This window comes from Ylistrum balloti, unplaced genomic scaffold, assembly GCF_031769215.1.
Source record: "Ylistrum balloti isolate Yb309-2 unplaced genomic scaffold, AGI_CSIRO_Ybal_v1 Utg370418, whole genome shotgun sequence".
Taxonomy (NCBI): Eukaryota; Metazoa; Mollusca; class Bivalvia; order Pectinida; family Pectinidae; genus Ylistrum; species Ylistrum balloti.
Window position 1 is genome coordinate 66,522 of NW_026782283.1, and position 27,151 is coordinate 93,672.

The following is a 27,151-nucleotide window of genomic DNA, read 5'->3' on the forward strand; positions in this document are numbered from 1 at the left end:
ATGGCCGCAGGTGAGCATTTATTTAATATTTTATTGAGAAAATATTGGTTTTTATTATTCATTAACTTAAATCTGCTGTTTGATAAAACCGTTATAATAAATTTTCATCGATTTGCCAAACGCGATATTTAACTAAACAAAGGAATTTACATGGACAATAAGACCAAGTGTTCCAGAGAAATAAGCTTCTTGAACTTCATCGACGACAGCTGCTTTGTAAATCTAGACCGAATGAAGTAAATTCACGTCCTCAAAATAAAAACAGATTTATTTACCACGCTGAGCCCAACTGACGAGCATCGAATGTGTTTCTTACTCCATAATTAAGTTCGCTTATAGGTAATATCGCAGATTGTAGTATAATGCTTACCTCAAAACCACGGCATATAGTAGCTCGCGAGTATTAGTAAAATTTCTCATGCAACGAAAGCAACCATTAAAGTTACTTAACTAATTAAATCAGTTGCAAGTTACTGACTGTGACTGAATAAGATACATTAATTTTTATTATGCATTAATTAATACATGTAATTGTTACTATACAATAATTTATACCTGTAATTGTTACTATACAATAATTTATACCTGTAATTGTTACTTTACAATAATTTATACCTATAATCGTTATTTAGCATCAATTTATACCTGTAATTGTAACTATGTATTAATTCATACCTGTAATTATTACTATGCACCAATGAATACATTTAATTGTTGCTATGCATTAGTTTATACCTGTAATTGTTACTATGCATTAATTTATACATGTAATTGTTACTATGCATTAATTTATATTTGTAATTGTTACTATGTATTAATTCATACCTGTAATTATTACTATGCACCAATGAATACCTGTAATTGTTACTATGCATTAATTTATACCTGTAATTGTTACTATACAATAATTTGTTGTAATTGTTACTATACAATAATTTATACCTGTAATTGTTACTATACAATAATTTATACCTGTAATTGTTACTATACAATAATTTATACCTGTAATTGTTACTATGCATTAATTTATACCTGTAATTGTTACTATACAATAATTGATAACTGTAATTGTTACTGTGCATTAATTTATACCAGTTATTGTTACTATGCTTTTAAATCGGTTAACTGTTACTGTACATTCATTGACGCCATCGTCTGAACGAGATCAGAGATTATGATTCGGAAACAAATGGCGTAGATGAAGACAAGTACAGTCTGTCCTCGCTCAGTTAATAGAAGATACGTTTGCCTCGTCGAAAAATAGTTAACACACATTTAATTCGGATTTGCTCCAGCCTATAAACCATATTCTTTATTAATGTGAAAAGTATTTGTAACAGTAGAGCCCTTGTTAATAATATCATTTGAAACATTATATTTAATAAAGGATTTTTATGATTATGAGGAGAAATGGTTAATATGATATTTCTTATTAAAAAAAATACTTCCTTTTCCTCCTTTAACTATACAATACAGGTAGAGAGCGGGGTATGTATAAGTTTGAATAAAATCACGAAACTATGTTTATTGTTAACTTGTTTGACACAATATTATGACCAGGTCTGGTCTGACCTTCATAAAATTTAAATATATTTGTTATTCAGTGGCCATTTTTTTCTGTTCTGGCGAAATTGATTAAATTTTCACCATGAAGACTTCAACGTATTTTGGGGCCCATCTCCACAATTATCATTTACAATAAATGATTTACATACACAAAAGGATACAAAATGCATTAAGAATATTCATGTTGCAGAAATAGATATTTCGTTCGATTTGGACAAAGTTATATTAGAAAAAAAAGTAGCACAATTGGCCAGATTTAATGTTCATTGGTCATTGTGATAATGAAATTTAATGTCATATTTTAAGGATACAACAGAAATTAATTAGTAGCATTTTTTACATTGAAAAGCACAGCGAACCCAATATCGTCTCATTAAAAATGCCTGTCACCGACGTATAGATTTTAATAGTTTTCAATGCAATGTTTTGGAAATCTGCATTGTATGTTAAATGGTATTTATTTATAGCTGATTTCTCATATCAACTGTGACACATAAAGAAGTTATCACAATTCAAATGTGGTAAAACAAGAATTTTCCTTATAATCCTGTGTAGGCCAAAACACATTTACACAGAGTTTGATTTCAATAGTTTTTTTTTCTCGTTATAATATTGATGTGAAATATTCAGATGAATAAGTGTGATAATAAGTTTAGTAACAATTATCTCCCAATTTAGAGTATTTTAATATAATTTGAGTGGATAACAACCAAGTGTTTCGGAAGGCTAAGCGTCTTCTGCTTCATCGAGGACACACGCCCTGTAAATATTTGTCAATCCAAGAGACTAATACAAGGAAAAGAACAATGGGACCACCAAGAATACTATCAAGCATCAAACACGTGCAGATATACTGTAAAAGCATTATTTTTCGTGGGAATTATATTTCATTGATTTCATGATAAAAGACACGCGAAAGGATAACACTTGCAAATGCAGATTTAGAATTAGATAAGTAATCAGTTATACAGACTCATACAACTGTATTATCCGTACAGGAGTCGTCAGAACTTGTGAGGGTTAATTAATGCAAAAAAAGCGAACGATTTTTCAGAGACAAGAAACATGGTACTAAGTTAGCGATTTGCTCGGCACCGATTCCGGTGCTAGACGTTTATGTTCGCTGATAGTTTATTTTGCAGGTTGTAGCGTTATGCTCTCTCTTCTGAAGATAGTAACTCGCGAACATTAATAAATTTGCAGTATTTACCTCATCATTTATTACATTAGCAAGAGTTTAAAAAAATTACAGAACAGAAGATTTCTTTATGCGGGTACTTTAACAATCAGTTTATTTACCTTTTTTCCGTGTAAAGGTGAATAAATCTTTGCGTATTTACATCTGTCCTTCATGTTTACCCAGGAAAGTATATATGGAATGCCTCAATTTATTGTGTTCGCGACAGTTTTGTTCAACACGATTCTTTCTGTAAAAGTGTTGACATGTTTCGTCATCGTACGTCAAACCCTACGCTGTGGCGGATATTGCAAAAATCAACAATATCGTCATTGTTAAGTCAAATTCTAAATCGAGAAAAAAACGGAAGTAGAATGTTTCTACATATTTAAAGAGAAGTTGGTTCATTCTTTGATAAATGGATGAAGGCCAAATGACGCAAATATAGATGAATTTTTAAACCCTTCATTTTATAAGAAGGGATTTTACCAGATTTGATCTCGTACATTCTATGTTAACCGGGTCCCATGTTTGTTTGAGCAGAGAGTTTGGCTTCCATAGACAGAGTGGTGGGCCATGTTGATTAAATAAAATTAAAATGTCAAAATACGTTTTTTACTATTTAGATGTAGACATCATGTCAGCATAATCATAATCCAAACTCAAATTTGATTCTAAAAGGGGATTTAAAAAAAGAAAATAAGTTTTACAGGGGTTATGTTATTTAGACAGTTCACTTCAAATGAATCATTTGTTTGTGTTGTTTCTGATGTTTATTTCAATCGATTTAAAACCCTTTAACTATGTTTTGAATATTACTGGCAAGACATTTTCAATTAAAAAAAAAGAAAACTCATTTAAAACTTAAAGAACATAGCAGAAAATGACAGCAAAAAGAACTTGACTGTCTGCTCCAAAACATTTGTTAATTTTTTATTTTGAAATAAATTATCACCGTTTATAGCCATTCATGCGAAGGGTTCTTGTTGACATCAAAATTATCCGCTAACGACTGTCTGGTGTCTGCCATTCTTTATAACTACAAGTCATGTACACCTTTCAATACAAATTTAATATAACATCATCGGCCTTTTGATTATTTGACCTGCATTATACAACTACTTCGACAGTAATGATAAGGAACTGCATTGTTAATCGAAATCGATTGAAATAAACGTATGAAAGAATGGAAAGTGCAATAACCCCAGAATTAAATTACATACGTACAGTCTGAGTCGAACCATTATCCTGATAAATTAAAACGTGACATGCAGGTTACCCAGAAACCCCCAGCATTGTCTGCCACCTGATATTACAAATATTGTAAACAAGATACAAGTTGATATATAATGCTTTATTATGACAGATAATCGCATATATGATGATCGCTTCGTAAAATAATGATAATAAAAATCGCAGGGGTATATAGCGATCGTAAACACAAGAACATAACATTGTTTGTGGTTGCCTTTCATTAATTGCCCCAAGATTTATAAAAAAGATTGTACACCAGTAGATATCTTATAGTCCCAATGATTATCATGAATATATCAGCATCATACAAATGTTAAGTCCTTCTAGGACTCGTCAGTGATACAAAGGTTTCAATTCTGTAGCCGAGAAGCCTACTGAGATTTAAAACTGATCGAAAGATTGTCAAAATATTGCTGAGAAGGTCACTATCCCCATCAAAATGTAGCTGAGAAGGTCACTATTCCCGTCAAAATGTAGCTGAGAAGGTCACTACTCCCGTCAAAATGTAGCTGAGAAGGTCACTACTCCCGTCAAAATGTAGCTGAGAAGGTCACTACTCCCGTCAAAATGTAGCTGAGAAGGTCACTACTCCCGTCAAAATGTAGCTGAGAAGGTCACTACTCCCGTCAAAATGTAGCTGAGAAGGTCACTACTCCCGTCAAAATGTAGCTGAGAAGGTCACTACTCCCGTCAAAATGTAGCTGAGAAGGTCACTACGTCAAAATGTAGCTGAGAAGGTCACTAGTCAAAATGTAGCTGAGAAGGTCACTACTCCCGTCAAAATGTAGCTGAGAAGGTCACTACTCCCGTCAAAATGTAGCTGAGAAGGTCACTATTCTTATAGAAATACAAATGAATAGATCACTACCCCATAAAAATATAGCCGAGAAGGTTATTATCCCCCATCAAAAATAGCTGAGAAGGTCACTTTCCACATAACTCAATAAATATTGTATAGCTTATTAGTCGGCATCATACGTCATCCTTCTAGGACAACTAAGTTAAGGGTGGGGGGGGCCTTGGAAATTGAATAAATATGAAAAAGCGCTATTGTCATGGTTCATACAGGAAGTCATTTTTGAAATCAAAAGGTTCCGAGCGAGTGTTTCACGTTGCAGATGGGCTTACCTACAACACTGAGGTAAAAAACCGCAAGAATGGTCTACTATTGATATCAGAGGACAACGTAAAAATGAAAAATTTGATCAGGCACAATGGATGCCTATTAATTTAAAACACTGTCATACTGATTTTTCGTAATATCAGATTCAGGTTTCAATCAATCAATAAAAAGCGAAAATGACTTTAGATTTGGAGGTTTGTTTTACGTTTTTCGTACCGTATTTGATTAAATTATTTTTATAAACTCTTTAGAAAACATTTGACACACACAAAATGTATATAACATCGTAGAAAATCTGACAGAATCTTACTTCTCTTAAATTTGATATTTTTGTGAGGGTCAATTTTCATCCCACAAAAAATAACTTCTATGGGCGCTTTATTTTGTGTTCAATATATCTATACTTACACTTATTCGTGGACATATGAATTGGTCCTTTATGAGAACCTACAAATTCAACGACAATAAAACCAACACGAAAATGAATGCTTTCACAGTATAAGATTCGTTTACATGCGAAAATACTTTTTGTATTCCTTCCAGGTGTGAGAAATTGTAACACCTAATGCCCTGAAATGTAACGGGTTAACAAACCTGCAGTGGTCATAAACAACAATGATATCATTATATCATATTTTAATTGTTTGCTTTTGATCACTAAAAATTGACTATTCACCGCATCGCCCGGTACTCTATCGAAAATAAATAAAGTAAATATCGCATTAGTATGATTTTCCAACAAAAATATCTGTGAGCTCAGCGAGTTCTGTTTAAATATTATTTTATAATAATTTATTTAACTATAGATAAAGCTTTCGTCTGTGATACAGGTAGAATATAACCTGTCTGTGACGGCTACTGATATGTACATGTATATCGTTAAGAATAAAGACCGGTTTCACAATGTCAATCATTTTCTCAATTAATAAAAAATAAGATGTTTGGCGTGAAGGAATATTTACATTTCGCAGCTTTTCTATACATTTGAATTCTATGCTAGATATACATGAATAACTAGTGTTTACTATCCGTTCACGTTCAACTATTTTTATATCCCTTGATTGGACAATAAATAATTGTTTGTTTATTTATTTTATTGTCATTTATAACGCCTATGAACCACCGGAACACCTCGAAATCTCATATGAAAGAGGATCTATTGTCTGTACGGTCTGATAATATATACCTCCTCTGATGTGACGTCAATATATATCCGCATGCTAATATTTACCGACCCCGTTATTTGCTCTAATGTCCCACGTCTGAGCATTCATCCGAAATATTTTTTTGTTCTTTTCTGACATCTGCATCAATAGAAAATTACTACATTTGCTTATACAATAAATTATAGAACAATTGTGCTTTCTATTTAAAACTGAAAAATCCTATGCGAGAAACGCGTTACATGATCTTTAAGTATGCCGTCTACGTTGACATACAGTGAAATAATATCAAATAAAAATACTGAAAATACACGTATATTTAAGAGTTTTGTAAATTACATATCCTGATCACATGACCTTATTCTATATGCAATATGTTATCAGCTACATGCTAAGTTTATTTCATTCGACACGTACTTCACATTCTTCAAATTTTTTTAGATAAATAGAAATTACGAAATGAGCCTAATTAGGGAACAAGTGCACCTCGCTATTTAGATTTTGACATTTCTTTCGATCAATATGAATATTCCGCAGCCGCCTCTAAGGCTTAATATACTGTCCCTAAGGATCACTGACGAGTCCTAGAATGACAAAACAGCTGTATGCTTTCAATTCAGTTCAATTCAACAATTTACTTTATTCCGTACGCAAATAGCATATAGAATTACATAACAAATACATACATATTATAACAAAAGTTTATACATGATGGCGGAGAACATTTAACATCCTATATATATAGATATATATATAAATTTACAAAAACCATAGATTAATTTCATTTTCATTTTACATTTAAACATAAAAGATGTATTTAGTAACTTATATATGCAATAATAACTTTGTCTTCGCCATAGAGTGAAATAGATACCTACCTATGATGTAGTGCAATCATCCTATTGATTTGGTAAACTTTAAGTCTAACATCCTTTGCCGTCGTATTTCTATCAGCTGTTTAGCTATTCTATCAGTTGTTGGGCAGCGAAATAGGTTAAAAGAAAACATTTCTCCTTGGCAACTATATCCTGAAAACACTTAAGTGTTAGGTATACGCTGATCAGTCTTGTAAATCTTTTACGCCATTCGTTAATTTGATGCGAATATCATATTTTCCAATATAATTTACAAATGTTTGTTTCTCTAAGTGAACTTTACTTTTCTTGTGCTGCCTATCTCCAATTTTTTTTTTCTTTTTTCTTATTGTATATGTTTGATAAATAAAAATATAGTAATTAGTTGTTTAAAAGTCTAGAATAATAAAAGCCATTGAAATGGAAGTTGTATAAGTAATTCTAATTATAATATGACAGTAGAATTATAGGACATAATTTTAGCATTTTATGAGAGGAATGGTAATGTATTGAACATCGATATGTTAGGACAATTTTTATTTATGAATAATGATGATACTAAACACGGTTTCAAGTACAAAGGAACTGATGAACTTTTCGGTGATAAATGTAAAATGGAGCAAATCCATTCTGTAAAAAATGAATGCAGTACACAGCATTTTAAAATTATACAAACCTTTTCAACACTACCGGATAATGGAATACAATATGAGTGTAAGCTTCCTCCTGTTATATTTAAGATCAAACTGGTTTAACGTCTCCGCTATAACTTTGTTCACATCAACAAAAGCGTCAAATTAGGTGGCACCATACATATCGTTATGCTATACTCGTTAGTTTGCCTGTTGCTTGGATTGACCAAGATTTACATGGCAGGTGTCGTCGATGAAACAGACGGCGCCTTCCCTTCAGAAACACCTGGTCTTATTCTTCTTGTACCTTTTCTAAATCGTTCATTTGTTTGTCTTTTGCCCTAGTTTTATTGAATTCGAGTTTGGATTTTGATTCTATTGACATGTTGGTATTTTCTTGTCTTTCTTGGTTTTTTTCACACTGTTTACTACTTTTCTCAGGGGTCTCCGTGTATATCTTTCCTGTGTTTATTTTTTACCATTGTTTCATCGAATTTTTAATATATAATTTGTTTGGATTGATGTCTAAGGAGAGCGAGAGATTGGAACAAGATTGGAATTTAAATTGATAATTTATTCATCTCAGTTTAGGAACAACAAATAATATTTAGTACAGTGGCACTAGACATTTCACACAATGTTTAGACTTCAAAAATCAAAATCGAAGTTAAGTGAGATTTAACCAGAAATGTTGATTTCTTTTGACACAGGTGCCAACTGTGCAAGCGGCAGAACTATCGGTGAAAATGATCCAAAAAAGAAAGATGATGACCTGGACGGAACGGTGGGTGAGTTTGTTAACAGTTTAAGCTTTTGAAAATAGACAATGAAATGACACTGGAGACACATAATAACTATTCCATCTTAGGTTCCTTTTAAGTTGGCAAAAGTCTATTGGTGGTCAGGTGATGCAGTGGTGACGAATGCGGCTTACATCTAGACGTCCGAGATTCGATTCCTCAATCGGACGTGAAAAAATATCAGATCACGTGGGTTTCTCGCGAGTACTCCTCGTTTGCTCACAAATGGGCCATCAAAAGTAATCACTATATATTGGAACACTTGTTTCGCAATTGTCATTAAATAAAGTGACACAGTTCAAAATATACACATTTTTGCATAAGAACTTTTGGAAATCTTCCAATATCGAAAAAGTTTTGAATTATGAATTCAACAGATCATTTTCAGTAAAGCCTGATCGTCATGGGGTTGTCGCTTCTAGGTACAAGTACGCTCATCATTAATAAGGACTACCAAGTGGACTGTGATTGCGGAAACATTTATGAATGGGAGTACTATGCCAAAACAAATCAAGGGAATGTACATTTCCAGGTTTGGAGAGAAGTATCTGGGAGCGCAAATGTGTTCACTTTGGTAGGAGAAAATATCATTACGGTTACGTGTGAGTATTGACTAATGCTATGGTTCTCTTTATCTATTTACTTTCATTTTTCATTTATTGGTGTTACTGATGAAGATGAATCTATGAAGAGTTAGGGTTGTAGATGAAACGATACTAAACATAGACGAAGGGGCCACGGACGCACAATGTTGTGTACTTTTTTCTTTAATGCACTTACCATCTTGTTTTAGACATAAGATTAAAGTAAAGCGGTAAAAGTTGTTCGATTCCGTACCATCCCGTAAATTAAATACCTCAGTCCTAATACGCTTCACAATGGCTATTCGTATGATTAAGGTGACCGTATAGACATTGAAACGTTCCACTTAAATCTTCTACTGATTGTGTTACAATGCTTTTTATACTATTGATAATACAAACATAAAGAAAATGTTCAGAAATTTAGGTCATTTTATTGCAATAAACGAATCTTTTAACACGTGTTGGATTCTCGATTCTATGAAGCTTTAAGATCAGCTTAAAACTGACATGAACATTTCTGTTTTCAATTTCAAACAATACTTGCAGCGGCTATGGTTGACCAGGAAAACATTGCCTCCATCGCGACTGGACAGAGAATTCAAGTCCAACAAGATGACTACCTCGGGATGTAAGTATGAAATCGATTTCATCGTGATAAATGAACGATTATTCCGATGATTAAAAAAAACCCACGTACGGGGAAACGGTCTTGTAATCTTTTAATTATGGTTTGATTTGCCTTCTTGTCACTAGTGCATAATCAACAAGAATGAATATAATCTTTCGATCCGGGAAATAAAAAAAGATGACTGATATTTAATGTGAAAAAACTGGGATATACAATGTGCCCATAGGAACAAATTTAAATCACATGGCAACAATACATACTTTTATGCGAGGAAGAAAAATCAACCTTATAAATAAAGTAATTTGACTTATTGGTTAACGATTTCTATACTTCAGATACTATCCTGGCAATCCGATAGTGTCTAACAAGAACGAGGGGTCTGGAAAGGACTTTAAAGAGACCGAGTCTGTCGGGAATATAGGAGTGGGGAACACCTTTGACTGGGGTACTGTCACTACGACAGATGACAGGAAATATGCAATTAACGCCAAAGTCAATGACGGTATGTACAGATATCATCAAGTAACTTTAAAATGGATTGTTTCAGTTTCATCTGAAGAAGTAATATTCTAAATTTGTGTTTACAAATGTGTTTCATATACAAGGAAAATTTATTTCGTGGCTAATTTACCATTCATAATGTCGGAATGTAACATTAACTTTACAATACAACGTTTATACGTATGTCAGAGAAGAAACACCAAGTTATTTTATTGACATATACCAGACAATAGAAGGGAATTTGCGATCCAAATTGGGGATATTTTGCGACCTAGAGGGCATATTACCTTCTCATTACTGCGGCAAAATAATTAATAAAATTTTATCACATCATTATTTTGTACAAAATATTTTGGAACATTAATTTTTTTTCGCGCATATGGTGTTAGGTGAAGATTACCATATTTTCTTTAAGACGGACTACAATAGCATTTTTTTGTAAATATAAACAGTTTCCGATATTAAATTAATTGTTTTAATTGGTTTAATGGGAATGGTACGCAGTGACATTTGATTAGATCATTGTCTCTGAGACACCAAGACAGCCGTAAAATTGCCTTAGAATAGGAGTCGAGTTAAATGCTTGGAATTAGCTGAGTGAAGTCACTACGTCATGTATCTATCTCGTCTTACAAAAACTCTTCAACGATGGACGGAACCAAAGACATGAAAAACAGGAAATTTAGTGAGGAAAATATAATTAGGTTTACTCCCAATCAAACAAATGAACAAACTCCAATACATATAAAAAAAATACAAGAATCATTTTCAATACTATTCAAGAAACATTGGTTTCAAGTTAAATATGAAAACATTTTCAGTGTTTCAGCGCTTCCTTGGAATTCATATCCTTTGGTAATTTCAAACAATACTCATAACCGAAACCTCAAAGAAAAAAATAAGGGATTTATGTAAATAATTTTCTTCATGATCATTTATAATCAAATTATCCTCTAGTGGAATATTAAATTTAATTTGAAGTAAATTCATGGTATTATATATTGTGTGATGTGCCTAATTTATAATAGATATCCGAATTATCTATATCTAAAACGTCATCAATAAAGAGCTCGTCATACTTTTGATTTCTTGATTGCGTTTTCCAAGGCGACACCCCATCGTTTACCAACCTAGGTGGCGCTACGGTAACAATGGTGGACGCCTCTACTGTCGGACATTACCTGTTTACGGTGTCGGCGAGTGATGACGATGGAGATACTCTTACAACTACTATGAATACGGAAACTTACTTCGATTTCGACACTTCTACACGTAAGTAGACTTAACGCAGGTTCAGAATGACAAAGAAAAGTCCAATGTTTGTTTCATACTTAAGTCACTGCTTGCTTGCTTGCTGAACACCCATTTTACATAAAAATGTGGTCAGTATTCTGCATAGGCAATGCTCTCAGCTTTCACCATGTTGTTGCCCATAATAAAGCAGCTGATTTTGCAGTTGTTATAAAATATGGAAAGAAAACAAAATGAAGAACAATTAATATCAAGTATTCACGTATTTCCATATTAAACGTAATATTTATTGTTTGTTAGCTGATGACGTGTCTTTGCAGTACTAATGACTTGTTGTTGACATTTCAGTGCAGGTAACTGTAAAAACAAGTGGCGTTCCGGCAGGATCCTACACATTGAATTTTCAGACTAGTGACCCATGCAGCAATTCAGCCTCGGGTACTCTCTCTGTTACAGTAACAAATTCTGTAAGTTAATTTGATATATATTTAGTTTCCTGATTTCGTGCTATATAACTGTTGAATGTATTCACCTTCATCAGACAAACGACCAGTATGGACATTGGTCTGATGAAGGTGACAGTGTAGCCATCGAAACGTCACGCTCTAATCTTCTACTGGTTGTGCTATTCTATTATACTGACATTACCAACCTAAAGACAAATATCCTGCAATATTTGCCTAACGATTTACCTATAAATACCATAAAAATCTACTAAGAAACCGTAGACTAATTTTCAAGATAGGATTATGCTTGAGAACGACCTTTATCGAAATTTTAGGATATTTGAGCATTATGCTTACTACTATAGGTATTGTTTGGCCAGCTGATGAAGTGTTGAGAGTTGTATGCCCGGACTTAGTGCTCGCTATGTGTATTAAGCTTTGTATATGTATATCTAGGTGCCGATGATCCCTGTATCAAGCCTTCCTTATTACGCCTACATACATGAAGATACGACCGCGGAGACGTTACTGCATAGTATCACTATAACAGACGCCTCTCCTTCTGACACCATCACGTGCACTGAAACGGAGGCCAAATTCTTGACCAAATCATTGTCACCAGGTTGGTATACTTTTTTTAGTCGCAGATCCAGGTTTTCTGGTTAGAAAGGTAGCATGTGTTGAAAACTTTTCCCTCTCACTTTTTAAGTGTTAAACTGTTCTACCCCTTTCCCGGATTTCGTTTTTTTCGTATTACTGTATTCAAATAATTGAAGTCCTATGTATTCTCCTGTTACTAATGACATTGTTGCAAGATATGAAAATAAAGCTAAATTATTAAATAAATAATTTTGTAGTATTATTAGATTAGAGGACAGTAACACTGATGTTCCGATTCTTGAGCCTAAAACTGACAAACAAAATAGTTCAATTAGATTAAACTCGATTGAAATACGCAATGTTCTACAGATACTACTGCTGGTAAAGTTCATGTATTAATGATTTTTAAACATTTGTACAACTACTTATTATATATTTTTGTTTTACAATTATCAGTCTGGTTTTATGCATGGCCATTCTACAGTATGTCAACTCATTGATATTTACCACCAAATGTGTATTGCACTTGAAGAAAAAGAAAAAAACTACATGTGTTGTATTCTGTGACACATCAAACGCCTTTGATAGAGTATGACATAGAAATCTTTTAGCGAAATGTAGCTAGAAAATGCTTTATCTTATAGATAAAAAACGGTATTTATAAACACTTCATATTCATGGAGACAAGGTGTTCCACAAGATTCTATTTTCAGACCAGTATCATTTCTTATTTTTATCAATGGCGTAGCAGACTCTTTGCAGACGATAGTCATCTTCATCTTGTCTAGAAATTCAGGAAACTTTAAACAGAGACCTAGACACTTTAAATACTTGGTCAAAACTTGGTTGGTTACTTTCAATCCTGCAAAAACAGATGTATTGTTTATTTCGAATTTCGTTGATGTCGAAGAAGACTTAGAATCAGAATTTGATGGGAAAGTCTTATATTTTACACATTATCATAAACACTTAGGTGGAACTAGTAATTCGAATGCAAAGCGGAGGCGGGAGGAGGGGAAATAATGTAAATGGCATTTACACTTCAGTTATGAAAATACATAAATTGAGACACATATTAAGTGGGGATGCTCTCCTAAAAATTAAGACTATTATTTTTTTACTTTACCTATTTAAGAATAAAGAGGAAAATGTATTAATGTATACGATGCATAATTAATTAACTGCGGAATACCATAATCATCTTTTGCCGCCTTTATCTGGAGAAAATAATCTTACTAATTACGTAACAATAATAACCATAGGATCCCTCATTACAGACTATCCTTTATTAATTCTTATTTTCTACCTTCTACTCTTTACTGTTGGAATATCTAATCCTGTTTAACATAAAATATTCTCAAGTCCACCAATTTACTATAAAATTGTTGATATATTACATATTTAGTTCCAACACCTGTGCAGTTCCCATAATTATGACCTTTTCAAAGTAACATCGTTGATAATTCACCTTGTGATTGTGGTCATCCGTGTGAGAATATCTCGAATTTCTCGAAAGAAATACGCGTTTTAGTCCAAAATATAGATTATTGGAACGTTGCGTTAGATATAGAAATTTGTTTGTTTGGCAATTCTCAATTTTCCTTGGACCTGAATTCAAACAATTCTAGATTCGTGCAAAACTATATTAAGTCAAACAAGATATTTTGATATTAAATTGTAACATTAACTATATATTGGTATCGTCAGTATTGCAGTGTCATTTAAAATATATATTAGAAGATTGCGTTGATAAGTTGCAATAACTTGTGTCCAAGCCCTTGTCTATCTTTTGGCAATAAATATGTTAAAACTACAACTGACGCAATGTCTTAAATGTGAAAAACGCTAAAATTAAAGCACCTCTAAAATATGTTCGGTTACAGTAAATAATGTTATAGCTTCCTTCAATACATATATCAATACATCAAATAATTAATGCATTCAAATTTGAGGATAACGAATAAAATATCTTTAATTGTTTTGATGTGTTTATTCTATTTTTATTGCATTTCAGGGTATGGTTTATACTCCAAAGCGAATCCATCGTTTCAGTACAGTACTAAGAAGAAATATTCAATAGTTGTGACGTGTACAGACTCTTACTCAGATTCAGATAGTAGTTACTTCATCGCCTATATACTCCCTAATACTCCACCGTCATTCACAAATCTTCCAGGTATACTATCATCTGTTTCTGGGAATCTGGAGGGTTGCTTTGAACGTTATTTATCAGATTATTTAGATCTTTATTTCTTGAGTAAGTTTAATTTTTGTGTCTATTAACAACTGGAAGTTATGGTCTCTATTGTAAAGAATTTTTTCTCTGAAGTTTAAACTTTCGAAAAGAAGTAATTTACAGTATACATGGTATTTTGGTATGTTATTTCGCTACCTTACTAATCTGAATGTAACTGTTGGCTCCTTATGCAATTTAGGTTAAATTAATCCAGCTTGTCATCGTCTGAAAAAGACATTTAAGTGTGACAGTTATACAAAAATTTACAACTATCGTCATTTTTTCTATTTTTTTTTTTTAAATAAAAGATGGCTCCTTTGATCATTTTTGGCAAGTATGCATTCGTCGTTTTTTTTTTTTTTTTTTTTCCGATTTTGTAGATTCCGTGTCCATTTCAACGTCAACCTCTAGCGGTACAAGTTTTTACCAGGTATCTACGTCCGACTCTGAAGGAGATGGCATTACCTTCTCTTCCACGTGTTCGGTGGTCAGCTGTCCTTTTACTCTCGATGCAAGCAGTGAGTTGACCTTACAAGCTCCGTACTATACCTTGCGCCTCCATTGTTGTTTACCTTGCTCTCATTTTGGAACGTGACATTACTTACTTGAATTGACGACGTTTTACATTACGGATGGCTTCGATGAAGCAGCAGACGCACCCCTTCCAGAACATATGGTCTTATCAACTTATCAAATTTTTTATAGGGTTTACGTGTATATCGTTATTTTGTTCACATTTTGGCGTTGTTTAATCAATTAAAAAAAATGAATTTATATTCTGTAGATATTTCTGTTTCTGTTTCTGATTTACCAGACTATTCAGAAAAATGAGCCTTATATGATATTTCTAATATTCAACTGTTTCTTCATTCAATAATATGGAGTAGAGGGAAAATAAAATGTCGATGTTTTGAAAGATAGAATAAGTTTATTGTAGGTTACCTAGGATACAATCATTTATATTTATGACAAAACGTTTCTTAAGTGTATCACGGTACACACGTAAAAGTAACAGAAATGAGACACAATTATTGTTGGTGGCGACGTTGAAATTCTCCCGATTTTTATGATGATTTTTTTTTTGTCATAGCTGGGGAAATCCGAGCTAATACCAATCTCAATGTCTTGACAACTGTCGGTTACGAAATATTCGTCAGCATTAGTGACGGCCTTACCACGGTTGGACCAAGGACATTGACTATTTTGATAACAGGTAAGATTAGCTTTTGCATTAATCATACTCATTCATTACAAAGTCCATAATTGAATATTTCCACATATCCGAATATATTACATGTAGAGTTGATTCATATAAAAACTTAGAAATATCAACCTTTATATAATATAAACTTCTATACCGAGATAAATACTTAAAACGCAACATCTCTGAGAGGGCATGCTGTATCGCTTGGTACATCGGTAAACTGATGTAATGTTATTATTCAATTTCACAATATAAAAAAAGTTACTTCTACGCATTTCATTGGATGATTGACGTCACGTGGTGACCGTTTATTTTTCTACAGACTTCATAGACGGTTATATGGCAGCCAACGTAATTATGATGTGCATCAAGTCGTTATTTAAACGTGAAAAGTAGACACATATCATAGCAATCACACCATAATTATCTGTCATGTTCACTGCATTGATTCCTTGAAGGTTTCTACTATTTATAGACATTTGTTGTATAAAGTAATATAAAAAGGAAGCCAGATTTATAAGAATTATCGTCTTTCCTCGCCATTATAAAACTGATTTTGCCTCTACATGTCCGAAACAACCAAGTTATTTACAAATGTATCATTTTACGCTTACTCGGTTATTGATTCTCATCTTGTTCGTTTGTTTAACTAACAGATTGCAGGATCAAATTGATATCGCACATTACGTGCTTTTAACTGATGTTGAAAGTTTAACTGATGTTTAAATGTTCACAGTAAAGTAATTCAACTGAAGTTACCTCCCATGGTGTAGTGAATTTAATCTTTAATTTGTATAATATCTTAAAATGACCGACTTTTCAGCGGTATCGGTATTTCCTACGCCTCTTAGTTTAAGATAAAATATTATCATTTCTGAAATCTGTTAAATGAATTCAACGTTAACATTCTACTCATTGTTAAGAAATGTATGCAATCAGAGATAGTTGCATTCAACCACTCAAATCCTATTTGCGTGAATTTCGGGGTAAATTCGTTTAAATGATCGAAAAACAATTATCATTTAATTCGCCTATTATCCACTGAGAACGTCCATATGATATATTTACGTATATGTCAGTACTGTAATATACCCATTTTTCATTAACTTCGCCAGTAAGAAATCGAAAGTGATGTCATAATAAGGACAATGTTGTTACGTCATGCATTGGAAACGGCAAAACAGAATGGCTGCCTCCAATTAATTTGTTCTCCACATATTTACTTTAATACCCGTCGAAATTTTCATGAGATGAAACTCATTTAAGATCCTATATATACTGAGAGGATAAAGAAACGCAACTTCTTTAATTGTCAAATATTTTGTATTTACTTTACAAAGCCGTATAAAACGTTAGAGTAATGGCACTTTACCTTATCATTCAATAAGTATTAGAAATAAATCACCCATGACATAATAACGTATCCACATCCGTTCTATTGCATTCAAACCAATGTCGATTCCTGATTGTCAACAAGTCAATATTTGTGGGTTGTTTTTTTTTTACAAAAATACCACGGTTATCCCAACTTGATAGAGGACGGGTTTCACAAGGCTCATAGGAGGTAGCACTCAACAGCAGGTCGCAACTCACTTCGGAAGTCAAAAATCAACCATAGGTCGGTTAGTCTGAAAGACACGGGAAGAATTGATGAAAGATCGAGATCCGGACTTCCACGTGTAACGTCATGATTTCACAATCGGTTCATTAGGCTTGCCCAGTTGCGTGACAGGAGATTTTCGGCAGTCGAAACGGCATGCATTAGCATTGGAATGAAAACAATCGAATCCACTTAAAGTCTTTTAAACATTTGCGAGAGGTAATTTATCTCCATGTCGCCATTACGCTTGTTTGCCACTGACACCTCAACGTCGATCACGTTGTACGGAGGTCCGAGCTCTTCACGGATGAATCTCGATTCATGTTATTTCGATCAGATAGTCGTCAGTCGTCAACGGGTATACCGGCGTAAAGGAGACGTTTTGGAGATGCTTGTGTTTTGCAGCACGACAAGTTTGGGAATGGATCAGGCATGGTTTTGGGAGGAATTTCTCACAGTTGAATGACACCTCTATTGATCAGTAACAGGATTTTAACTACAATACGCTATCGACGTAGAGTCATGGCCTCGTGGTGTGCATTTCATTATACATGTAAGACATCATTTAACCTTTCGGTATGATAACGCTAGGCATGTTGGAAAACCGATTGATTGGCCTCCATATAGCCCCGATTTGTCCCCAATCGAACACTTATGGAATAGAATAGAGAAAGGTGAGTTCGTAATCGAGCAAACGTACTAGATAACCTCCGCCAATTGGCCAACGATCATTCAAATTCCTCTATGGACAGTCGATGTTCTTATGAACTCCATGCCACGTAGAATTCTGCAGCAGCTCGGGGAGGGCACACACTATTTCAGTATGGTAACTACTGTTATTTCAGCTTTGTGTACATTAAGGTACCCAAATGGTAGGGCATAATGATGTTCTCATCTGTTTAGAATTATTGTTAATTAAAGTATTGCATTTCACATTTAGGATATTGCTCATAAATGTATTAATAAATTGTAAAATTGAGGTTGCAATTTTTCCTATTTTGTAGGTGCTATATTTACCATGCGTTTTCGATGCTACGCGGTTGTGTAAATAAGACGAATACTAAATAGCATTTGATAATTTACATATCTATCTCGAACTTCTTACCATACATAAGCTGAAAAATAAGGGATGCTCACATTAAAGGTAAAGTATTAATCCGAATAATTTTGTGATGGACAATTACCTCTTTCCATTTAGTCAACCTTCACATTGCCTGTCTGTCCACAGATATAAACACTGACCCAGTGATTCAGAACCTGCCGTTACCCTTCACATTGCCTGTCTGTCCACAGATATAAACACTGACCCAGTGATTCAGAACCTGCCGTTACCCTTCACATTGCCTGTCTGTCCACAGATATAAACACTGACCCAGTGCTTCAGAACCAGCCGTTACCCTTCACATTGTCTGTTTTTAGATATAACCACTGACCCAGTGATTCAGAACCTGCCGTCATCCTTCACATTGTCTGTCCTCAGATATAACCACTGACCCAGTGATTCAGAACCCACCGATACCCTTCACATTGTCTGTCTGTCCACAGATATAAACACTGACCCAGTGATTCAGAACATGCCGTTACCCTTCACATTTTCTGTCTGTCCTCAGATATAACCACTGACCCAGTGATTCAGAACCTGCCGTTACCCTTCACAATGCCTGTCTGTCCTCAGATATAAACACTGACCCAGTGATTCAGAACCTGCCGTTACCCTTCACATTGTCTGACTGTTTTTAGATATAACCACTGACCCAGTGATTCAGAACCTGCCGTTACCCTTCACATTGCCTGTCTGTCCTCAGATATAACCACTGACCCAGTGATTCAGAACCTGCCGTTACCCTTCATAGTGTCTGTCTGTCCTCAGATATAACCACTGACCCAGTGATTCAGAACCTGCCGTTACCCTTCATAGTGTCTGTCTGTCCACAGATATATAAACACTGACCCAGTGATTCAGAACCTGCCGTTACCCTTCACATTGTCTGTCTGTTTTTAGATATAACCACTGACCCAGTGATTCAGAACCTGCCGTTACCCTTCACATTTTCTGTCCTCAGATATAACCACTGACCCAGTGATTCAGAACCTGCCGTTACCCTTCATAGTGTCTGTCTGTCCTCAGATATAACCACTGACCCAGTGATTCAGAACCTGCCGTTACCCTTCATAGTGTCTGTCTGTCCACAGATATATAAACACTGACCCAGTGATTCAGAACCTGCCGTTACCCTTCACATTGTCTGTCTGTCCACAGATATAAACACTGACCCAGTGATTCAGAACCTGCCGATACCCTTCACATTTTCTGTCCTCAGATATAACCACTGACCCAGTGATTCAGAACCTGCCGTTACCCTTCATAGTGTCTGTCTGTCCACAGATATAACCACTGACCCAGTGATTCAGAACCTGCCGTTACCCTTCACATTGCCTGTCTGTCCTCAGATATAACCACTGACCCAGTGATTCAGAACCTGCCGTTACCCTTCACATTGTCTGACTGTTTTTAGATATAACCACTGACTCAGTGATTCAGTACCTGCCGTTACCCTTCGCATTGTCTGTCCACAGATATATAAACACTGACCCAGTGATTCAGAACCTGCCGTTACCCTTCACATTGTCTGTCTGTCCACAGATATATAAACACTGACCCAGTGATTCAGAACCTGCCGATACCCTTCACATTTTCTGTCCTCAGATATAACCACTGACCCAGTGATTCAGAACCTGCCGTTACCCTTCATAGTGTCTGTCTGTCCACAGATATAACCACTGACCCAGTGATTCAGAACCTGCCGTTACCCTTCACATTGCCTGTCTGTCCTCAGATATAACCACTGACCCAGTGATTCAGAACCTGCCGTTACCCTTCACATTGTCTGACTGTTTTTAGATATAACCACTGACTCAGTGATTCAGTACCTGCCGTTACCCTTCGCATTGTCTGTCTACAGATATAAACACTGACCCAGTGATTCAGAACCTGCCGTTATCCTTCACATTGTCTGTCTGTCCTCAGATGTAACCACTGACCCAGTGATTCAGAACCTGCCGTTACCCTTCACAATGCCTGTCTGTCCTCAGATATAACCACTGACCCAGTGATTCAGAACCAGTCGTTACCCTTCACAATGCCTGTCTGTCCTCAGATATAATCACTGACCCAGTGATTCAGAACCTGCCGTTACCCTTCACATTGTCTGACTGTTTTTAGATATAACCACTGACCCAGTGATTCAGAACCTGCCGTTACCCTTCACATTGTCTGACTGTTTTTAGATATAACCACTGACCCAGTGATTCAGAACCTGCCGTTACCCTTCACATTGTCTGTCTACAGATATAAACACTGACCCAGTGATTCAGAACCTGCCGTTATCCTTCACATTGTCTGTCTGTCCTCAGATGTAACCATTGACCCAGTGATTCAGAACCCACCGATACCCTTCACATTTTCTGTCTGTCCACAGATATAAACACTGACCCAGTGATTCAGAACCAGCCGTTACCCTTCACATTTTCTGTCTGTCCACAGATATAAACACTGACCCAGTGATTCAGAACCTGCCGTTACCCTTCACATTTTCTGTCTGTCCACAGATATAAACACTGACCCAGTGATTCAGAACCTGCCGTTACCCTTCACATTTTCTGTCTGTCCACAGATATAAACACTGACCCAGTGATTCAGAACCTGCCGTTACCCTTCACATTTTCTGTCTGTCCACAGATATAAACACTGACCCAGTGATTCAGAACCTGCCGTTACCCTTCACATTTTCTGTCTGTCCACAGATATAAACACTGACCCAGTGATTCAGAACCTGCCGTTACCCTTCTCATTGTCAGTATTGGAGGGTGTTGGATTGAGCACTTCTGTATACCAAGTGTTAACGGCTGATCCAGACAGTGCCACACAGAGCCTCACTTACAGCACAACATTCAGCCCGGTGGAAGGGGCTACCATATTCACGTTGGATACAGCGAGTAGGTAGTTTTCATGATGATCGATGACTAAATTAAAATAAAAATATGAAATAGAATAGAAAGAAAATAATAAATTAAATAAATGATAAAGCAAAAAAAGTGTATTTAGCTAGAATATCACAAAGTTAGCAAAATGATGATAGCACAATCTATAAAATGATGCCTAAAATATTCTAAGAATGAATATTTAAATCTATTTATGTTATTGACCGTAGTCAATAAATAACAACTGGTGTGAGTAAATCATTATCTAACCAAAGTCACCTTGACGAAATGTACGCAATTAAATCCAAATCTCTGTGTCGTCTGTTCCTGGAGACCTGCCATTTTGTTAACTCTAGAGCATATGAACGCTTGAAATAGTCAGTTTTGCAAAGCTTCTAAACGACCTGGGACTATCTACTCTAGAAACTTAGTAACCATTTTTTCCTTAAGTAGCTTATGTAATGAAGATCAAACAGTTATGAAACTAGGGTGCCGTAACTGGTAGTTTTCGATCTTGTCAACAATAAAACTAATTAATTGTATGTTGAAAGATAAAGAATCTAAAACCAAAACAAGCAATAATTGCTACACTAAAACGAACCTTATTCGTCTCAATGTAGTTTTCAACCCACATCAGCGGAATTTGTGTTTATCAGTAGGTATATCAATGATCCTGTATGTATCTGTATTCTAAAGTTATGTTGATGAATCCTGCTAGCACTTTTATTCAGTCAGAAAAGCTAATTGTGCGTATCATACATCAATATATAGATATTTACACTAAGTATATTAAAATGTTATATCAAATATTTTTACGCACCTCAAACATTGGTATGTACGGCGTTAATAATTACGACGTCATTATGAAGTGAAATAAATAATATCATATTTTCATATTTTTTAGTCAATAGAATTTTTCGAACTGGAACAAATTATTTTTGTAGCTTTTGTAAATCGGAGAGAAAATTTTCTTATTTCAAATATCATTATTCTATTTCCAATAGTGTTGACGTGTAGTTCGTTTATTCGATGACAGCTCTATTTCGTGTAATCATTATTCTGTAAAAAAAAATTGAATGTTTTTTTATTTTAATGTATATAAATATATATCTTCAGATACTTTTTCTGTACTCAGTGTGATTTGAATATTTATTGTACCACAAATTCTCTTTAAAGCCGGACTTTTGCATACATCATCAGCGACTCAGATCGACTACGAGGCTTTGACTGCAAAATCTTTTACTGCGTCTGTTAGCGTGACGGATGGCCAGTCGACGGACACGCAGTCAGTTACCGTCGCCGTCGCGGACGTAAACGAAGCTCCAACATTTGCACAAAGCACGTACTACGTCACAGGAAACGAGGCTGGAGTAAGCTGTTTTTATCTCATCATGCGTAACTTTAGGAGTTTATCACAGATCATGCGTCATGTCATTCAAATTATCCGTTGTTTATGTATCAAGTTCTTTGAATTTGTTAAAATAAATTAAAATGCGCTTTCCCGCAAGTTTAACATCATACAAATTACATAAAACAACAGCACGGACTTTTAATTCAATCCAAATGACATTTTAATCTAGTGGAAATTTATTTCGCTTAGATATGATGATACAGAGTAGACGCCAAGCAGAAATTTGGAAGCACCAAAAACGAAACTGCGCTTTGATTACAGAGTTGTACATGTTTCTAATGCGCATTGATATACCGAATTCGAAAAAGGGCAATCTTTGCGACATCCTAAGTTATTGAACAGTATTACGCAATCCTTCCGCCAATCATAAAATGGCATTGGTTGACGGTTTTAATGTCAGAATATACATATGCACTGAACGTTTGATTATCTGATATACCGTAATTATGAAATTTGTTTAATTATGGAGCTGGTTCACCTTCCCCATCTAGATTTTGATTTCCTTTCGAACAATTTAGAGTTTTCCTCAGTCGCCACCTAGGCTTCAAAACGTAGCCCTTAACATCAATGACGAGTCCTAGAAGGACGATACAGATGTATGATGCAGTTAATTCTTTGTTAGACGCTTATCTTAATTTTAAAAGGTGATATTCATTTTGTGTTTTTTGTACTATCGTTCATGATGTATAACATGCTCCGTAGATCCGCATGTGTCCAGAAATATTTTTTCTTTTTTAGTCAGGGACAGTTCTTGGAGATCCACTCCTGTCAGTGTCTGACCCTGATCCTACAGATGTCATCACATATAGTATAGATTGTGAAGATTTCAATATAGATCCTACGACTGGCGTCATTTCGTTTGCTGTTGATTATGACCTTGACATAGCTAACACTTTGTCATCAATCTCGTGCACGATTACAGCTTCCGATGGTGACCTTGTGGCGTATTCTACCCTGTTTATAACGGTGATTGACGTAAATGATAACACTCCTACATTTGGATCTGAATATTATACATTTTACACAACAAGTTTTGCATCTGTTGGTGACGTCATAGGCAGTTTGACAGCGACCGATGGTGATCTTGGAATATATGGTAAGTAGAAAAACGACTTTATTAATATTAAATGAATTATAATTTATAGTCCACCTCTTTATGAAGTCATTTCTAGTCGTTACTTATTTATCGTGGGAGTTACAGCGATTAGGGGTAGAGACATTAATCCCGGACACTTTCATGAGAACGTCTCCCAAAATCTGATCATATGTTGCCATTGAATAATTTCTTTCACATCTATATAAAGTTGGTTATTGGGAGATACAAAGATAATAATTTTACCTTTCACCTTGACGTCCGAGGTTCGATTCCTGGAACATACGTGAAAAGTATGGGGCCATGTGACCATCACGTGGGTTTTCCCTGGGTATAGTTTTAACAATTAAGATTTAAAAAAGTAAACTTATTAGAACATATTGCTTAACATACTATACATTAAATGAAACAAAAACAAACCAGGTGTTTTACTACATTGTATTTTCTCGTCCATAAAATAGCAAACATACATATTATTGGAAATTAACCTTGAAGATCCAACTATATGCATATATGTTTGTCTTATTATGTTGTTTTCAAATCAGGATGAAAAACTGAATAAATGAAAAATTAGGGGTTGTTTCATAATATACGGGACGTCTTGGATTGTACATATATGATACAGTTACTCTCACGACATGTGTAGAAGGACGAAACAGCTATATGGTGCCGTTTAATACATCGTTAGGCTTTACTGTTTTCAACCCAACTTTTTATTTCTAAGTGTTATTAACATGTGTGTCTTTTGTACATTTTTTTAAAGTTTTCTTTTCCTGTGTGTTTTGAGTATTAATGTTAACAGTTGTCTCTAGTGACCAAATGAAGACATATAAATATTACCTACACACAATTCACGTAAACGAGTATCATTGGAATACATTTACTTTGACGTTGTTTACATTCAATAACTATGGTTATATTTTAGGTTCTATAACCTACTCAATAGACCAGAGTGCCCTTGCTGACACGTATTTCGGAGTCACCGGTATCGGAAGTGTGTACATCACGAAGTCCACTTCATCCCTAGGAGCAGGAACGAGTTTTACTTTCTCAGCCATTGTTACGGATTATGGTGGCCTAAATGGTAACATACTTATAGCCGCATTTACGTATTACATATTCATAACCAACGTTAAGGAAATATCATGGATACATTGTAAAATATTGACACCTGTGCGCACATGTAGATATGTGAAAGACGTGAATAAAGACCGGGTTGCCCCCTTTACTTGAAATTAAATGTACTAGCCCACCACCTTTGGGGTCGTGGGATCGAGGTCCACGTGGACAGTCGAAAATTACTTGCCGCAGTTTTTCTCTGGGAACTCCGCCTTTCCTCCATTACCCAAACCTGGCATGTCCTTAACTAACCCTGACTGTTCACAGGATGTAAAGCAACAAATAACTAAACCTCATAGCAATTATGAATTGTGCTACACCGCTGTTCACTTAACTGGTAGTTTCATTTACGTCACTGAATTTAATATGCTGCACCTCCCCGTCTAGATTTCGACTTTTCTTTAAATCAATTTGGATTTTCCTCACTCGCCTCAGAGGGTTCATAATATATATCCTTAGCATCAATGACGAGTACCAGAAGGACGAAACAGCTACATAAGTAATTGTTTGGCCCTACTGTGTCTAACTCCAAATTTGTATTGAAAGATGCAATTCGCTTGTGTGTCTTTTGTACAATCTTATTGTTTATTAACCCACAGATACAGCTTGGGTCACCGTGGTGATCGTGGCTACAACGACGGTACCGTCAACAACAACCACAGAAAGATACCTCACATTCTTCGATGATGCTCGGAACGTCGCATGGATCACTAGTTTTGCGATGTGCGGGTTCGGAGCGGTCGTTTTAATAGGATACTTAATATATAAACATGATGTTCTTACTTCTTTCGCAAAAGCAGTCAAAGACACATTCAGCAGAAGGTAAGAGAAAACGATTTAGAACATTCTAGAACCATCATCAGTATGAGCTGCTTCGGGAAGTTTTGGTATTTTTCTTTAAATACATATTTTCTGTCATTGAAGTGCTTTTACTTTGATTGAGGTTTAGAATGTTCAGTAACAAGTTCTGTACATGTCATATCGAAACTATTGGACATTGGAATGTACATATAGTATGAGATATGTGAATCGGTCTGAATTGTGTCCACAGATTATCAGCAAAAAGAGGTTTTAAAATGTTTAATGACAACGTTGCCGGATTAGATGGAAGATTTTTTTATATAACATGAATTGTTTTATTCAAATTGGTCAATATTGCGTTTAAGACTGACTGTTAAAATGTCGAATTAGATATTTACTCTGATCAAGATATTGAATAAACTGGCTGAAATGTCGATTTGAGGTGTTCAGATCAGATCAATATATTGAATATCTAGTGTGTCAGACCAGACAAGTCAAACTGGCTGAAATGTCGATTTGAGGTGTTCAGATCAGATCAATATATTGAATATCTAGTGTGTCAGACCAGACAAGTCAAACTGGCTGAAATGTCGATTTGAGGTGTTCAGATCAGATCAATATATTGAATATCTAGTGTGTCAGACCAGACAAGTCAAACTGGCTGAAATGTCGATTTAAGGTATCAGATCAGATACGTTAATGTTAATATCAAAATGCCTCATCAGATTATGTTGATAACCTACTCTGTCACCTATACTTTGGGAATAAAATATTTATCTGAGTAATAATCGAAGGCACGTTCCCGAAGTGCAAAAAGTCGACATCCGACTCACAAACTCATACCACAGAGTTTCAAAGTATGCAGCTTGATAAAAAGTATGGGGAAGTTTTATGGCAGTCATTGTGATCTCATTTAGAAATATTCTATATGAAGCTGGTTGTTGCTCGTCAATTTGTCTGTCAGTTCCGCTGTGGTATACCTTGTTTTTTTATTTGAGAACGTTACATTACCTGGATTCACATTGATTTACATGGCGTGGGTCGTCGATGAAACAAGAGACACTTACTCTTCCGAAACATCTGGTCTTATCTCTGTGTGCTTCTTCAGCAGACTCCACATAAATCTT

The 27,151-nt window shown here is 35.0% G+C and overlaps 1 protein-coding gene across 1 annotated transcript; it reads left to right on the forward strand.

Annotated features, from left to right (window-relative positions):
• On the forward strand, positions 1-26,353 carry LOC132554598 (cadherin-23-like). The gene is made up of 16 exons (XM_060218921.1): positions 1-10; positions 8,480-8,557; positions 9,700-9,781; positions 10,117-10,283; positions 11,390-11,554; positions 11,882-12,000; positions 12,436-12,601; positions 14,594-14,755; positions 15,196-15,333; positions 15,906-16,028; positions 21,424-21,615; positions 22,777-22,970; positions 23,750-24,107; positions 25,030-25,188; positions 25,823-26,045; positions 26,275-26,353. Exons 1-16 carry the CDS (start codon positions 1-3, stop codon positions 26,351-26,353), a joined length of 2,415 nt encoding a protein of 804 aa, XP_060074904.1.
• Positions 26,354-27,151: the final 798 nt, after the last annotated feature.